This window comes from Lagopus leucura, unplaced genomic scaffold (assembly GCF_019238085.1).
Source record: "Lagopus leucura isolate 7727_CA_CO unplaced genomic scaffold, USGS_WTPT01 Super-Scaffold_100009, whole genome shotgun sequence".
Classification (NCBI taxonomy): Eukaryota; Metazoa; Chordata; class Aves; order Galliformes; family Phasianidae; genus Lagopus; species Lagopus leucura.
The window spans coordinates 12,043,146-12,061,739 of NW_024962266.1; the positions used below are offsets into that span (position 1 = coordinate 12,043,146).

Sequence of the window (18,594 nt, forward strand, 5' to 3'; positions counted from 1 at the left end):
CTAGTATTAAACATTGAGGTTGGTTGCCCTGCATGTGGCAGGGGGTTGGAGTTTCATGATCCTTGAGGTCCCTTCCAACCCTGGCCATTCTGTGATTTGTGTAGACATTTGGAGATCCCCATCATTTCCCTTTTCCTTTTATTTCAGATAGTAGCCTTACAACATCTGAAATGCAACCACATTATGTTTCTGACCCAAAGCACCAAATTTGGTGCTCTGTCACAATACAAGAAACACCAAGGAAAATACAGGCATTTGACAAGAGTGGTGCAGTTAGCCAAAAAAAAAAAAAAAAAAAAAAAAGTCATGGTCTCAAACTTCATATAAATTCTCAATATATGCTGATGTTAAGAAAAGAATTCAGATGTAGTTGATGGTTAAATAAACCTAAAGGACAACTTATGACTTCTTTCTTTCATTGACCCTTACTCAGAAATGGTTTGGACATTGCAAAATCATGCTTAGTTATTTCCAGTATGTAAAAGTGCGCAGGGGGTACCTGTAGTTGTCTAATATTTCTGAGGCAATCTACGTGCATAAGAGAATGCCACATTAACAAGGTATTTACATAAAATCCCTTGCTACAGCTGCTTTTAAAAGGAAAGACAGATAAATATATGCTTAATGATAAGGACATGTGAAGTAGGTAAGTGACCTGAGAGAGAAAGCTCATTGACCTTCCAGCATGCTACAAGAATGTCATATTTGTTGCAGCATACTCCGTACTGTTATGCAGCATGTGACAATCTGAGAAGATAATGCCTCTGACAATGCACACTTACTATTCACCATCAAGTATAAAAGTGTGTGCTATTTTTTTTAATTGATAGTGAACACTGGAGCATAATCATGTTAAAAGTATCCTTGCAGAATGTTTCTTCAAATTAAAAAAAAAAAAAAAAAGAGTAAGAAAGTCTTCTCAAATGTTTTGATAGATGATTCATTGCATTTGAGCTGCTGTCAAGGAGCCACTGTAGCCAAGCCTATAAATATGCAGTTTTGAGAACTCTGGAAGCGTATTCTAGTGGTGTGACAGATTCAAAAAGCACTTTTTCTACTGCAGAAGCTAACGTTGCTTTCTGTTATACATTCAGATACAGTTGCCTAATTAGACTAATTGGTTGGCAAATTTTCCTCCTTTTAAACAAAATTAGTTTGGAGGAGAGAGAACAAATATCATCAGAAACCTGAATTGCTCTTTCTTTCCATAATAATTGTTTATTTTTAACAGAGCAGAACAAGGCTTTATAACTTTGAGGGAGGGAGGCTGTTTAATTTATTATATATGACATTTTCCAGCAGAAATGAGTATTGGCAGTTTGTTTATAAATCTTTAACCAAAACGATCATAATGTAATCACTGACCTTCACCTCGCTCACAGTGGCAGTAATGGATACAGCTACAACAATAACTGTTTCCTGATGGTATTATAACAAAGAGAGCTTTCTTTGAGTTGGTACATGTGTGTTTTCTGTGTTTTGTATTGTCTTGTGAAGAGTTGAAATACACTGAGGATAATGAAAATGAATGATAAGCTAGATGTGTTCTTTCCTTGAACTGCTGGTTGTATTAAATCCACTGTTCCCTGCAAATCTATAACATCCTTTTCAGATGAATTCAGAAACAAGGAGCTGCGTTCTTTTATTCTTGGTCCAGAGATTAAAATTGATCACACAAGACACAAGGGAGCAGATTGTAGTATCACAGCTCAATGTGGTTAACTGGGATAGTGCATGGCTTCTGTTCTACTTAACTGTGTGCGTACAGGTTACAAATATTATTGATTGCAAGGGTCAGCAGAGGCTGGAGGGAGGTTATGTTGTTTGATGCTATTTGGCAATTTTTAAGGGACAAGAGCTATGAACCCTCATAGCAGCTGGGACAGGTACAGTTTAAATCTGACAAATGGAGATTTATGTTTGTGTGAGCTGGCAAAGACCTTCAAGTAGGAATAATAAATGGAAATCTGATAGGTTGTTTTATCATGGGTCAAATAACGTGCTGTAGGAGAAGAGGAAAAAAAGATTTAATTATTACCTATTCATCAGAATGCACTGATGATAGGTTTTCAGTTGTAGATCTGCACTGCAGAAAAATGAATAGTGTTTGGAAGTGTTTTTATGAGGCGTAACTTTAAAATATATGTAGAGATGGTTTACCTGAAGTGATTTGAAAATGCAGCGTGGGCGGGATGATATGGGAGTAATTACTGAATAAGCTTTATAGCATCTTTTTGTTCCTTCGTGTGGACAAAACCACTCTGTTAATATTCTGAGACTTAAGATGAGCTGATTTAACATGTTAAAAAGAACTAGGAAGAAGCATTTGTTTCCTATATTGAGTTTTCAGGTTGTACTTTATTATTCAGTAGGATTTATAAGACATTGCTGTTTTACACTGAAGGCTAATTGAATTAAAAATAAAAATTAAAAGTTTGAATGAGTCTTTACTACATTTCCAAAATAGGAATAACCAGAAAGACCTATGTTTTGCAACTAACATTCAGCATGGGAGATTTTCTGTCCAGAGAAGTAGGATTTTATCAGTATTTCATGAAGATACAGTTCTGACGAAGGATGTAGATATGTCACTCGTGTAGCCTATTGTTTCATTACATTCACATAGCAAGGATCTTATGGAAGTAGCATGCCACAGTAGTAATAGCGGTGAGTTTAAGAGGAATGGCTGTGTTTTAGATGTTTTCTGTAATCTCACCTATTCGGCTTTTTTCAGCTTCAGAAAACAACATTATAAAAATCAGTCTGTATTTGTAACACTGTAATACCAATTGGCTCTTATACTACAGTTGGAGAGGAAGAGACTTTAGCTAGTACAAACTGTCTCAGTAAACCTCATTGCAGCTTTCTCACTGTACACTGCATGAGATCTGACTGAAGATGTTATTCCAGGTTATTAATGAATTAATTATTCTTCATATTTCCAGAGGAAATATGTAACTATATGTCTATAATGGATTTTCTACTGTTCCTTTGCAGAGGCGTAACATTTTCTATCTGATGCCAATTATTTGTGACTTTTTCTTTGAGTGTTTTCCTGGATCTTTGTTCCCATTTCCATATGCAGTTTCTATCAATTTGGCTTTCCAAGATCTTTTTTCTTTTTTCTTTTTTTTTTTTTTTAAATGTCAAACTTAACACTAATAGTAAATTTGATTTTCTCTTTGTAAATTCTTATTGGATATGATTATTCCAATGTGCCAACGTGACTGCCTATAATACTGGACACATATCATGGAGGAAATATATAATTTCTATTACCAACAACTATTTTATTATTTTCTGTTTTCTTTACTTTTTACATCTCTTCTGCTCCTGTATACTCTTTCTTTTCCATCCAGTTTATTTTGCTTTATTTTGCTTTCACTTCTACACATATACATATTTTCTCTATTGTGTCTAAATACCCTTAACATGGCACATAGTCTCTGAGATATTAGGGTGGGCTTTTTGTATCTTTGAAGTTTACTTTTGTATCCTTGCAATTTTATCCCCAAAGAAGCAAGCTGCTTGCTTTTGCAGCCAGTTTTCTTCAGCACTGTATTGAGTGAGAGGAACCTTTTGTGGCTTTTTTCCCTTCTAGTGTGGTGCAGCGTATCACACTGACAAATAGTATCTGGCTGGTGTCTGGAGGAAACACAGCCCCCTGTGTCTTTCTTTTGGCATGTTAGTGCTAGGAACATGCTTGTAGAAGGAAGAGAGAAAGGAACTGACAGCATTAACATGTCAAATTTTAAACTTCAGCATCCCTGCTATGCCAGTTCAAGGATGCTCCTGAATAATGACAGCTTGTGCCACTGGTGTGAAGTGGCCAAATTCCAGACAGGACTAAAAATCAAATTCAGCTGTGTTGTAAGCTGATTGGAAAGAACTCTTTTCCTGGATGGAAAGGCACATTCTTATGTGCGAGATGGATTTGACTGAAACTACTAAATGCATTTTAGCTAGTGACCTTTTCAGATTTGTAGCCAGTATAATAAATGTTGCCAAGATGACATAAGAAAGGTTAGCAGCAATATTCTACTTTATTTTTATAGGAGATGTTTCTTTAGTTACTTTGTGCTAGAATTTACAGAATTCTTATGTTCTGCAAATCAAGATTCATAGCAAACTGTTTCAGTGCTTTAAGACCTGCAGTAAACAATACAAGGCAGAATAGAACCAGAGGCAATGTAAACAGACTTCTGCATTCGTCCATCTCTATGATGAGGTTTACTTCATGGCAATCTTCATATTTCAGCGAGTCTTTCACCAGAACTACCATTTAACTTGCTGGCATCCTTAGCATGGCGATTACTTCAAATGTGAGTAACAATTCTGTGATTAAATATTGCTTTCTAATCTAAGAAGAACTGCTATATAGGTCACTCTGAAAGTAACGTATTTATTCTCATGCAAACTACAACAGATGAAAAGAGCACAATAACACTTTAATAGAGCAAATTCTCAGTTATGAAACACTATTTTTTGAGCATATTCACCACCATTAGTTGTGGATTATAAAGTAAGAACCTGCATGCTACTCCCGTAGAAATCTGCATCAGTGGAGGTAACTCGCTGCTGTTGCCACTGCTGAAATGTACCACCCACCCACCTCACTGTGCTCACATCCATTCTTTGGTCTCCATAGACATTCAGCAAGTGTGATTGAATGTCAGTGGGTGCCATTTTTTCCTCATGGAGGAATGCAAAGTCTCACCTTTGCTTCATACGCACTTCCATGTCAGACACCATTTTGTCAGACTGCCCCTCTGCTGCCATCTGTCACCCAGCAACAACATGTAACAGAATATTGGTGGGAAGATTCTGTCTCTCCTGCTGTACCACCAACATCCAACTCTGACATTGTGGACTAACATAGTAAAACAAGAAGCATTACTTTTGGAGCAGCCCTCATGCAATTATCTTCTGTTAATTTGGGACCCTGAATATTGCTGTCCAACTTACTGTTGATTTTCTAGTGTCCTTTAAAAATTATGTTTTAAAACCTTTTAGTGATACTGTCTGCTTCCATTCTGAGTTGTGCATTAAAAAAATCTTTTGGAGGATAATTTCTCAGGTCAAACTGTGAGGTGAAAATCTCTGTGATGCTTAACTGAATACCCAGATATTTATGATTGCATAATTGCCAAATTCTTTCTGCAGACCTTTATTAAATCATCCTGAGACAATGATGACTTTCACTAAAAAATTACCTTAGCCACACTTGTTTGTTACCCCAGTAATATCCCAAATGCAGATCCCCTGTGTTGCCCATGATAAAACTGAGAAAAACAATTCAGACATAGGTTATGGGGAGTTAGACTGAAGGTTTGTGAAAATCTGAATTGATGATCATAAAATCAAATTAAGGGTGGCGTTTATGTCTAATGGAGGCTAAAGTGTTGTCATTTACCTTTAACATGTCTACGACATCAGTTTTCAAGCTAATCTGATCATAGTGGACACTACGTGCTGTGAGCGCAAACCATAATTTTGCAGTGTTTTATGACCAAAGCTCATAAATACAACACTAATCCTAATTTTCTATCACTCATGGATTAATTCTAAACTATCTGCTCTTCTTGTATGCAGTTTCTGATTCCTGGCGACATCTTGTGAAATTTTGGCTATGTCTAAATTGGGACAGGACAACTGGGTTCACACATCAGTTAGGTTATAAAAATAGGTTTGGTTCTTCCTGGTCTGACTATTCCAGTCTTATTTTTTTCAATACCACTTGTAAGAGCTCAGATATTACTGCAATTTAATGATGTAGTAACATATGAGACATATGGACTGTTACTTACAGGTTCAGCTATTTATTCAGGCATTTCTAGAAGACACTGTGGTGTGAACAATGCTGTTCAACTTACAGTGCATTGCAACAATTGTATAGGGATTTTGCTAATAAATGTGAAGGATTTTTTTTCACATTTACTCATTCTAACATGAGGGTAAGAAAATGCTAACGCAAGTGTCCTGTAGTTCTTTTGCTTTTCTCTCTCTCCTTACTTTTATTTTCTATGAATGAGGCCTTTAGAAATCACTGGGGATCTACCTTACAGATCTTGCTAGGGCACCTCTTCCAAAGCAAAGAAATCATTAATAATAAACTTTAAAAAAAAAATAAACAACAAAAAGAAGTTATATTACAAAATAAATCTACCAGGCTTACAAAGAAAACAAATTTGAAAGAGCCACCTGCTGTGGAGATGAGGCAGTAATCTCAGCAGCAGGAAATAAATGGAGAGAAAAAGAAAATACAAAAGCATAGGCATTAAAAAAGTAATTAAAACACTTATCTCCATCAACATACATAGCAAACAAAAAAAAAAACCCAACCACCTAGGAAACATACTCTATTGAACCTCACAACAGGAAATAACAAAGCTGCCACCAAAAAAGAAAAAGCACCGAGCGTCCACCAAAATGAGAGAGATATCATTTAGAAATAGAGGCCTTGAATGCATTTACTAATGTGTTAATCACTAATGGACTGACCTTGAAAGAAGCTGAGCACCTGCAGAGCATTTGCAACTTTATTGGGCGTTTATTCTTTCAGAAATACCTTTAAAATGTACAGAAAGCAGCTCTCCAGATACCGATGGCTTTCTGTTCCATTTCTTATGAATAGAACAGCGTGAATTGTAATGGCGCGCTTGCTGTAATCAGGCACGTGGCACAGCTCTGGTGCCATATTTGTGTAGTGTGTTTCAGTGGAGTTCTCTTATCTAAATTATTGTTTAAAATTGATCCATGGGCTGTAATTTTATCTATATTGATATGAATGAATATGGTTTATAAATAGTGTGAATGGTGATGAATACAACTAGGTTCTATCATGTCAAGGGAATACTATGAATTTTACAGTTACAAGAATCTACTGTTTTGATGTTATCTTTAAGTGACCACTTTAATGTACTTAAAATTCATGGTCCAATTTATACAATTCATGATCTGTGAGATGTAGAATAAAACTGCCTTTTATACATAGATTCTGATCTCCACATCCCTAGAATGCATCCAGACTTTTTGAAGAACAGAGCATTCAGAAATATTGAAGGATGCTTGTGTGCTCGGAATTTACTCTGTGTTCTTTTCTGCTGTGCCCCTTCATAGTCACTCTGACTGTATGGAATCTGTGGCTGTAAGTCTCTGGGAAGTGAGAAGTGCTATCAGAAGTGTTACGCCTAAAATATTTTCATATGGAAACACGAGGAGCAAATTGGAGCACTTCAGTAGGTTAAAGAGCAGGACGATGACAAAAAATGTGTACCAAAGACTTTTATTGTTAATTCAAAATGTCACTTTCAGGAGGGAAATGGTGGATTTAGAAACTTACTTTCAGAGAGTGACTGTTAGATCTGTATCTACTGTAGGGCATTTTTAAGAAACACAAATATGCTGTTATATTGTTAATGAATAGCTCATCAGACCATGTCAATTCCTCTCCGATATTTGTGTCAGTCTCTCCACCAGACCTCCACCGTTCATTTCCACAGGGCACATGAGTGGCCAGAACTTGCTGTTATTCCTCAGTCTGCCGAAGGTGAGCTATTGCTAGTGCTAAACCTGTGATGCCTCATTCCTTGTGTTCAAGTTTCTTACGCTGGTTAGCAGGCTGGGTCTTGGTATGTCTAGGCTTGGCCTCTCAGATACTGCTTCAGCAGACTTGTACTGCCATAAAAGCAGATATGAAACTAATCGTATGTTTCTTCTGATTGCATCCACTTTCTTATAAAATTCGTACATTTTTCTCCCAAGCTCAGATTCTGACAGTTCAAGGATTTCCACCTACTCCTAGGATCTTCTGTGCCCCTATTCTTCAGAATATTCCCTGCCAGGAAGGACAGGGCATGTACTGAAGAGGGATCCTTATTTATTTATTTTGTCTGGCAGAATTTTTCCTGTAAACATGTATTTAAAATCATATTTTGCTCAGAAACATCTCTTTTTTCATAGGTACAGCAAAAGGTTCAAAGATTTCCTTAGTCCTACAATTTTCTAATATTCCATGTTTCTTTGACATGGAAACACTTAAAAAGAAATTACAAACTGGTGAAAGGAGTTTGATAATGGTTTTGGTTTGCTGGTTTAAAAAGGAAGAAAAAAAAGTATGTGCATACAGCCAATTTTCTTTGTTTTCTTTTGAAATAAATTTGGATCAATTTCTAAACATAATGTCATTTTGAGGCAGTTGAAAGATTCATTTAAAAATGTTGAAACTCAGCATCTTTGCTTTAAAAACAAAACAAAACACAAAAAGTTCTTAGTGTATTTCAAACAAATTGCTTTAGCCAAAATGAATTTACATTTTTACCTAAAACGTAGGGTTGGTAAAAATATTCAACCAGCCCTCTGCTTGAAAACTCTCTATTCTCACAACAGCAATAGCTAAGACAAGGAATGGGAACTTTACTTGACAGACCCCAGTTCCTCATTTGTTTACCTGATGCAGCCTGAATTATTCCAGAATGTTGTATTAACACAACGAAAAATGAAACAAAAACCCACCAGTGCCTGCTGTGAGGAAAAGAAGAAAAGTTCACAGTGCTGTACTAACTTTGCTCCCCGTAGGTTTTTATATGTTTACACTTCAACTTCAGCTCCTTTTTTTAAAATTTATTTATTTATTTATTTATTTTTGTCTGGAGATTTGTTTTCAGTCAGCCGCCAATGAAAACTACACTTGACCCTTTTCAAGGAACAAGACTTATTTTGTATGTCAGTTATTAAGACTGGCTGGGAAGTTCATATGAAACTGCAAATCTGCCCAAACATGTCAGATTTAAGTAATTCAAACAGTGATTTCAGGTTCAGAAGGCAGTCCTGTTTCTGGGGAGAGGGGATTTGATCATAATAGGAAAGAGATACATGCTGTGCCTCTACTCCCACATCAGTTTTCCTCTCCAGACCAGGCTAACGTTTACAGTAATAGCAGCAGTACATATTTCCTTTTTGGACTTGCTGATTGATATGTTGACATGCCTTGATTTATTTGGTGCAGCAAGCAAGTGGACTAGGTGCATTTCTTTGCATGCCAATCCACTACATTGTATATGCATCACTCTTTTAGATTGCCTTTGTAGATCTCGCAGACTCTAATAATTTTGTGATTCATATTTCATCTGGACTAGGGGATTGTAAAAGGGTCTAAATTGCGTCTCTTCAGATGGAGATGAAGAACTTGACACCTACAGTAAAGAAAATTAGCATGTATCTGTATTGTGAGAACAATGAGAAAAGGTCCTAACCCTTTCCTACTCGAAATAGCATTCCTCAAAGTACAATCCTGCTTTGCTGTTGGTGCTAAAGCAGAGTGTTATTGAGGTTTTCTACCAGCAGCCAATATATCTCAAAGAGGTGAAAGATCAGTGCTGCCATCCATGTCTGGGGATGGAGCGAAGTGTGTTACTTTGTTTACTCCATTTCTGCCTACTGGTTCTAAGGGCTCCTTGGTTGCTCTGTGCTTTCTGAGAAAGAAATATTGACATTTACTTCACTTCAGTAGGTAATTATTGATTGGTATGTTTTCATGGGAATATGATTTATTTATTTTTTTAAGATTCAAATGTGAAAGGCAAAGCCATGTTGAAAATACCCTAATTTATTCCATTTGCAAGAAAAGAAGTTTTAACTTCTGTGCTGGGTGGACAGTTTTCTGTGCTGTATAATGTATAAACAAATGTATTAACAGCAGCACAAAGCCTGTCTTTGACAATTGGAAGATACTTTTTGCTATTTTGTTTTAATCAAAAGATGTTTGTTTCTTTCATTGGTTGTGAAGAGTATCACTGTGTCCTACTGCTTTTGGATAAGTTTGTGCGGTTAATTAACTACAAATAGATGTCGGCAAACAAGGACTTCAGGGTGTTGAGAAAATGGTCAACTACGACCAAAAAAAAAAAATAAAAATGATATACAAGTAGTCAGAGATAAGAAATTTAAACAGCATCACCACTCATGCCCATTACTAATAAATTAGGCCATTCCCTATTACCTCACTTGTGTTACCTGGAATCTAACTGTATTGAATAATATCTCAAAACAAAGGGAACGAAACTGATTCCCAGCAGTTTGAGTTGTGCATGAAAGTAAAGCTAAGTAGGAAAAGTTTATTACAGTCATGCTTTTCCCAGTAGCTTCTCTACTTCTGCATCCAGTATGTTTTGTTTTCTTTAACCCTATTCTTTGCATTTATTTTGGTATAAGTTAATCTGAGTGCAAAGGTTATTCAACAACCCTGTTTTCTAATGCTGGTTCTATTAACAGATCAACCATTCTGTATGCTGCTGACAACAAACATGATGCTGCAGTCGTTTGTGATGTTTTTTGTTTGTGTGCTTTTTTTTGAACATCTGAGGTTTTGTAGGACTACTTGTATTGTGTTTACTTTTGAGAGTGTTCATGTAATGTGAAATATTTTTTATTATTGAAATTTCCCTGACGGTTCTGATCTACCTTAACATATTTGTTTCAGGTTTACCAGAACCAAACAGAGACAGTATATTCCAAGGGCTGAAGATGGATCAAGGGTTTTACACATCAAAAGACTTCCTACCTTTGGTAGCTGTGGCAAGTAAGCCAGGTGTGTGATACTTTGCTTCTGTTGTAAACATATTCAGTAAGTCATTAGCCGCTCCTGAGGTACAAAAATGCACAGGTGATTATACAGCACTGCATCCACCTACACAGCACCTCCCTGTGAAAAGTTCTGGGCCAAGGCTTTCTCCTGGGGAGCTGCAACCTCAGGAGAGTGTGGTAACTAACATCAGTTCCACAGACTGTAAAGCAAATAGTCATATATAAAAATCTATGAACCTGGCAATCTATTACCCACAATAAATTACATTTGTTAATTGAATTGTATTCTGCAGACATAAAAAACTTCTCATTTGTATATATTGATAGAAATTACACATGGTAAATATAGGATGGTCTTGAAATCTGGTATTAAATCTTTGCTGACCCACGTAAACAGCTACTTTGTATGTTGTTGATAATTTGTTTTACTTGTAGCACCATTATCCCAAGTCAGTCATGCGCTGAATGTTCACAAGCAAATTTAAAGGGTCAGTAGTTCCCTACCCAAAAAACCTCAGGACAGCATTAATATGATCGTAGTTAGACAAATGCCGCCTTTTGTGCTTTTACAGATTTGTTTTGAGTGCAGAAATGCCTGATTTTTCTACCCAGGGAGTATAGATACTTTCGGTGGCTCTGAAAGTGATGTCCTAAGCCCTGGAAGGATGGATGACGTGGGACTTGTGATTTTTATGCCATGTTCCCTCAGTCTAGATTCTCCAGTGTGCTGATAAAAATAAAAGAAATTTCACATATAATTTTCTGGATATATATCTATGTCTGTTCTTAGTGTAGTATATGTTTTTACGCAGGTGACCACATATTTAATATAAATACGCATATGCCACTTTCATCTGCAAAACGTTTTTATTTGAACCATTCTGAAATTTCTTTTAGCATCAGATAGAGTTGCCTGCTTATTTAGAAGACTTTATTAGCGTGTTAAAGAATATACCTCCTGTGGCAAAGTATTCTGCATGTAGAAGTAAAGTTTGTTACTCCATTTTATACAAAATATTTAGGAAGGGAAATATTCCCTATGCGCCTATCCCCATCTATCCTATCTCTCTGCTGTTTTGATCAAATGCTTTTTTCTAGATATGTTCCTAAGCTCAGTGAGCTCAAATGAGTTGGGAGAAAAAGTTGCTTTTTTTCTTTACCTTTCCTTTTTTTTTTTTTTTTTTTTTTTTTGGAAAGTGTTTAAAAATGAAACAGGTTGAGAATATACACGTCAAAACATTTTTTGATTAACAAAAGCAAAGCAAATCTTTAAAAGCAATTCCCCCTCATAATAATGTGACTAAAGATGCTTCGTAGAATTCTATATATGTGCACACAAATAGGGTACTCGAAGGCATCTTCCTGAACGAGGGTCTATAAAACTGTGATCTGCATCTTTTTAAATGCTGCAATGTAGCATTCCCAATTTATCAGAATATGTAATGATATTTTTCATATTAAGTCTAAAATAAATATAAAAACAAGAATAAACATTTTTTTTCTGACTGGCAGTAATAGATTGCTATTTAGTGTTGTTTGCTAATCGATGTGATCTTTCTATCTTAATTTTAGTCTTTCTGCTGCTGTAGTCACCTCTTGATCTCTAAAGAACAAAATTTTAAAATATAATACATGTACTGTATATTCTGCTCTGTCCTCAGATTTACTATGACATTTTTCTGAATGATAGACTTACCCACTTTAAAACAGACAGCACTCTGCGTGCTTGTTATACTTTCCTCCAAAGGGATTCCCTTGGTAAATACAGTCATTTAACTTGTGAGTGGCTTTGCTACAGTTGGCTTATATTTCAAATTCTTGTTTCACTGCACCCTTCCAGCCTTCTGAAAATACTCAGAAAACAGATATGGGCTATTGGAGAAATAAGGAACAAAGTGGGCAAACACAACTGGTCCACTCTAGGCTAGGTTTGCATGGCATTTTGAGATGCCATTCCACTCTTGCACTTGCTCTTTTTCTGTTGTTCGATGTGCAGTTTTTGTGGAGAATTAAATTCTTTAAAAATAAAATAAAATAAAAAAGTTTAGAAAGAATAGGAGTCTTATTAAGTAAATGGCAAATGCAATTCCATATACGTGGGGGAAAATGATAGCATTTGCCATATATCAAGCATTTTGCAAGCGGAGAGAGGATATATATTTCCAATCCATTTCTATGTTTAAATTACAACTACTGTTTTATTGAATAATTTGTGTGTTTCTGTACAACTGAGAATGTTGAAAATCTGCTAGTGCTGTAGCAGGATATTCAAGTCACAGTGCAATGATTACACGGTTAGTTTCTCCTGACTCAAATTATCGCAGGCTGGTTGAGAATGTAACATTATATTGTTTATGGCATTGTCTTTGAATTGCAGTAGTTTCCCTAATAAATAGTTCTACTTAAACTGATAGCAAAGTGGAATTTAATGCAATACACAGAGTGAATCCGAAAATACAAGCTATGGGTAACAAACACACAATGTCAACATTCTCTGCATGTAACTTTCTGCAAACACTTTGTGAAAACCACTGTAGATCAACTATTTTTCCCAGTGCAACATTTAGGAATTAGTATAATAATAATCTTTCTGCCTGATGTTCAGCTGTCATAGGGAATAGTTTCTGAGAACCACGTCAGCATAAATGCCTCACAGAAAACTGTGTCTAAGGGGCTAACTTTGAGAAGCTATCATCCGAATCTATCAACCACTGAAAAGTTGTCTTAAAAAAAAAAAAAAAAAAAAAAAAAAAAAGCAAGTGATATTCATTATGATCTGTAATGAGTTGTTTTTTTTTCTTAAGCCATCGTGGTACTGAGTCTGATACACGAGAAGCTTAATTTTTGAATAAAAACATATTACAATGCTAATTTCTACCCAAAAGGACTCACAAAACTAGAACTGCATCATTTGTATCCTTTCCAGATAGAATGGTGCTGCTCCTTAGAGTTCTGACTATACAATTATGTATATGAGCGTATCTTAAAAATGGGAATAAAACTGTCTTTCAGTGAAGCAGAATAATTTGATAGTGACACTCCATGCTTAGAAACTGTAAGATGCAATTTTACACTGCTTTGAGTACAAGTACCTTTTGAGCTGTCAAGCAGAAATGGTTTCTCATACTTGAAAATGGGGTTTTTCCTTTCATCTTTCAGGGATATGTGCCTGTCACTCTCCATTGCCATCAATACATGGAACTGTGATTGTACTTGGGGCAGGAGACACTGCTTTTGACTGTGCAACATCTGCTTTACGCTGTGGAGCTCGTCGTGTGTTTGTGGTCTTCAGAAAGGGCTTCACTAATATCAGGGCTGTCCCAGAAGAGGTAAAAGTGAAAAACACTATTTATAAGAAGGAATAATGGTTGTTATTTCTGTAGAGCCTGAAAGTGCAGTGTTGGTACTTAAAAGACATCTACTAAAATATTTGTTTTTAAAAATGCTCTTAAAATGTATCTGAAAGTTTATTTAAGCTCTAAAGCTCAGTTTATGTAGTCTTTGGAGAAGTCACTTCTCTATTGTACCCTGTAAAGTCAGAGAGATGCCTAAAAAGGCTAAAATTTCCTGTAAAGTAGAAATCTGTAAAGGTCTGAAAATCTTGGAGGCACCCCAGGGATCCATGAGGCATTGGAGTATTATAGGTAGCTCTTCAGGTCCGAGGAATGGACTTTATGGCTGCTGCCTAGTGAATCTCAGTGATCTTGACACAGCTTTGTGAGCCTCTAAATTCTTGTAAGGAAATTATGATGATTTTTGTTTGAATCACTGCCAGTGGCAATAGAGAGATGACATTAATCACATATTTCAGTGTTCAAACTAATTTTTAGTTTGACGTTGCACTTTGGCATTTATCAGGACTTCTGCAAATTCTGAAACTGGCTACGCCTCCTCAATTATCTGTATAGCAAGAATTTTTTTTTTCTGGTTAGATTTTCTTATTTTGGTGCTTCTTCCATTATAAATTTTTTTGGTATATCCTCCATACTTTTGAAAGATTTTAGCTAGTAGTACCTCAATTGCATCTTTAAAAAAAGATTTATGGGAATTTGATAATCTCTTTTCAAGAAGGTGGACGTCTTAGAGATCTTATACAAAGTGGATGGAAGTGGAAAAAGAAAGATGTTTGGAAGCATAATTATGTTTCTGTTGCACTTAAAATAAGACATCTAAACACCATGAAATTACTGAAGTCATTGTGGCAAAGATTCATGCTATTCAGATTCTTCCTCATTAAGAATCAGCTGTCACTCTGAACCCAAATCTTTGTTAGCAGCCTAGGTCAATTCCTAAAAGCTATCAATGTTCATGTTATCACATCATGCAGCAGTCTTGAAAAAAATATATTAAAAATAGCTTTAGCTAGTAATGGCCATGCTAGAATGATGTCAGGTTGAACACTTCGTAAGATATTATGTAATGTAAAATATACTAGCTTTATGTTATTTGTCAAGTAAAGACAATCAAATACTGAAGTCTCTACTAAGGCATGCTGTTTGACTTTTTTTTAGTTTTTTAGACTAACTTTAGACTTACCACATCAGAGAATATTAAGTATTGGCAGTCATGCTATTATTTGCACATGTTATTCGGCATTTGATAATAAACACAATCTTGAAAACGTAAGTTGGATCATGTACTTAGTTAATGCTATGCCTCTTAAAGCACAGCCAGTTGCAAAAGGTAGGTCTTCTGCCCTCAAAGAAGTTATTCAAAATGACAAGGAAGAATAAGATAATTAGGAAATCACAGGATTGCAGGGGTTGGAAGGGACTTCTAGAGATCATCAAGTCCAACCATGCTAAAGCAGTTACTCTACAGTACAGCATACAGCTAGGCATCCAGACAGATCTTAAATATCTCTAAAGATGGAGACTTCACAACCTTTCTGGGCATGCTGTTCCAGTGCTGTGGATTCTAGTGTGCAATTTTCTATGTTCCAGTTTTTGGCTGTTGCTGCTTGTTCTATCACTACACACCACTGAAAAGGGTTTGGCCTCATCAAATTGCTTCCCATGCTTTAGATATTTATAAACATTGATAAGATCCCCTCAGCCTTCTCTTCTCCAGGCTGAACAGATCCAGGTTTCTCAGCCTTTCCTCATATGGGAGATGCTGCAGGCCTTTACCATCTTTGTCACCTTCTGCTGGACTCTTTCTAGGAGATCCCTGTCTTTAGCTCCCAAAAGAGCAGGATGCAGTACTCTAGATATAGCCTCACCAGGGCAGGGTAGAGGGGGATCATCAACTTCTTCAACCTACTGGCCATGATCGTTTTAATACACTCCGGGATACCATTGGCCTTCTTGGCCACAAGGGCATGTTGCTGGCTTATGGCCAATCTGTTACCACCAGGACCCCTAGGTCCTTCTCTGCAGAGCTCATCTCCAGCAGGTCAGCCCCTAACCTGTACTGATGCATGTGGTTATTCCTCCTTTTTTTATTATCCTTTACCTCCTTTGTCAGATTAAACACCAAGTGGGCCCTAACCTCCTTCATTGCATCCCTGCAGGCTCTGGCTATATTTCTGTATTCTTCCCAAATGAACAGGCTCTTTTCCCATTGTTCTTGGACCTTCTTTCTTCCCTTTGAGTTTATCAATGAACTCCTTGCTCATCCATGCAGGTCTCCTATCACCTTTTCCTGATGTCTTACTGTTATCATAGAATCATAGAATCACTAAGGTTGGAAAAGACCTAAAAGATCACCCAGTCCAACCATTCACCTATTCCCAATAGCTCCTACTAAACCATGTCCCTCAACACAACATCCAGTCTTTCCTTGAACACCCCCAGGGTCGGTGATTCCACCACCTCCCTGGGCAGTCCATTCCAGTGCCTGACCACCCTGTCTGAAAAGTAATACTTCCTCATGTCCAGCCTGAATCTCCCCTGCCGTAGCTTGAAACCATTCCCCCTGGTCCTATCACTAATGACACGAGAGAAGAGGCCGACCCCCAGCTCACTACAACCTCCCTTCAGGAAGTTATAGAGAGCAATAAGGTCTCCCCTGAGCCTCCTCTTCTCCAGGCTGAACATTCCCAGCTCCTTCAGCCTCTCCTCATATGGCCTGTGTTCCAGACCCCTCACCAGCTTTGTTGCCCTTCTTTGAACACGTTCCAGGGCCTCAATATCTTTCTTGCAGTGAGGGGCCCAAAACTGGACACAGTACTCGAGGTGCGGCCTCATGAGTGCTGAATATAGGGGAACAATCACCTCTCTGCTCCTGCTTGCAACACTGTTTCTGATGCAAGCCAGGATGCCATTGGCCTTCTTGGCCACCTGGGCACAGTGTCGGCTCATGTTCAGCCGAGCATCAATCAATACCCCCAGGTCCATTTCCTCTACGCAGTCCTCCAGCCACACCGCCCCAAGCCTGTAGCGTCGCCTGGGGTTGTTGTAGCTGAAGTGCAGGACCCGGCATTTGGCCTTGTTGAAACTCATCCCATTGGCTCCAGCCCAGCTCTCCAGCCTGTCCAGATCCCTCTGTAGGGCCTCGCTACCCCCAGGCAGATCCACACTTCCAGCCAATTTGGTGTCATCTGCGAATTTACTGAGGATGCACTCGATGCCCTCATCCAGGTCATCAATAAAGATATTGAAGAGGACAGGCCCCAGCACCGACCCCTGGGGAACACCACTCACGACTGGTCGCCAGCTGGATTTGACTCCATTCACCACCACTCTCTGTGCCCGGCCCTCCAGCCAGCTCCTTACCCAGCCAAGAGTGCACCCATCCAAGCCTCTGGCCGCCAGCTTCTGCAGGAGAATGCTGTGGGAGACAGTGTCAAAGGCTTTGCTGAAGTCTAGGTAGACCACATCAACAGCCTTTCCTTCATCCACCAGATGGGTCACTAGATCATAGAAGGAGATCAGGTTGGTCAAACAGGACCTGCCCTTCATGAACCCATGCTGGCTAGGCCTGATCCCCCGGTCACCCTGCACATGCCGCATGATCTCCCTCAAGACGATCTGCTCCATAACCTTCCCTGGCACCGAGGTCAGGCTGACAGGCCTGTAGTTCCCCGGATCCTCCTTACGACCTTTCTTATAAATGGGAGTCACATTGGCAAGCCTCCAGTCTTCTGGGACCTCACCAGTCAACAAGGAGCGCTGACAGATGATGGAAAGCGGCTCGGCTATCACCTCCGCCAGTTCCCTCAGCACTCTCGGGTGGATCTCATCTGGCCCCATCGACTTGTGACAGTCCAGCTGGAGCAGTAGGTCTCTGACTGTTTCTTTCAGAATCACAGGGGGGTTAGTGTGCTCCCCAGCCGAGATTACCAGGTCAGAGAGAGGGGTATCCTGAGGATAACTGGTCTGACTTTTAAAGACAGACGTAAAGAAGGCATTCAGAACCTCCGCCTTTTCCTTATCCTCAGTGGTCACATTCCCAGCCTCATCCAGCAAAGAGTGGATATTCTCCTTTGTCCTCCTCTTACTGTTAATGTATTTATAAAAGAGTTTCTTATTCCTTTTCACACCAGCGGCTAGGTTAAATTCAAGCTGGGCTTTTGCCTTTCTGATTTCACCTCTACACATCCTAACAACTTCCCTGTATTCATTTTGAGTGGCCTGTCCCTCTTTCCACAGGCGGTAGATTCTCTTTTTCTCCCGGAGCCTCAGGAATAGCTCCCTATTCATCCATGCCGGTCTTCTTCCCCACCGGCTCATTTTGCAGCTCAGGGGGACTGCCTGCTCCTGCGCCCTTAAGACTTCCTTCTTGAAGAGCAACCAGCTTTCTTGGACCCCTTTGCTCGCTAAGACTGAATGCCAGGGGACTCCCCCTATTAGTCCCCTGAACAATTCAAAGTCCGCCCTCCTGAAGTCCAAGGTAGCAGTATTACTATTCCCCCTCCAGGCTCCACCATGAATCACAAAGTCTATCATTTCATGATCACTCTGTCCAAGACAGCCTCCAACCTCCACATCTCCCACCAAACCTTCCCTGTTTGTGAACAGCAGGTCTAGCGGGGCAGTTCCTCTCGTGGGCTCTCTGACCAGCTGTATC

The 18,594-nt window shown here is 38.4% G+C and overlaps 1 protein-coding gene across 2 annotated transcripts in view; it reads left to right on the forward strand.

Moving 5' to 3' along the window:
- The window catches only part of DPYD (dihydropyrimidine dehydrogenase), a 316,371-nt gene that overhangs the window by 127,351 nt on the left and 170,426 nt on the right, over positions 1-18,594 (forward strand). For both annotated transcript variants that reach the window (XM_042873805.1, XM_042873806.1), the window contains exons 9-10: positions 10,481-10,588; positions 13,744-13,913. In XM_042873805.1, the coding sequence (XP_042729739.1) occupies positions 10,481-10,588; positions 13,744-13,913 (278 nt within the window). The remainder of the gene's footprint in view (positions 1-10,480; positions 10,589-13,743; positions 13,914-18,594) is intronic.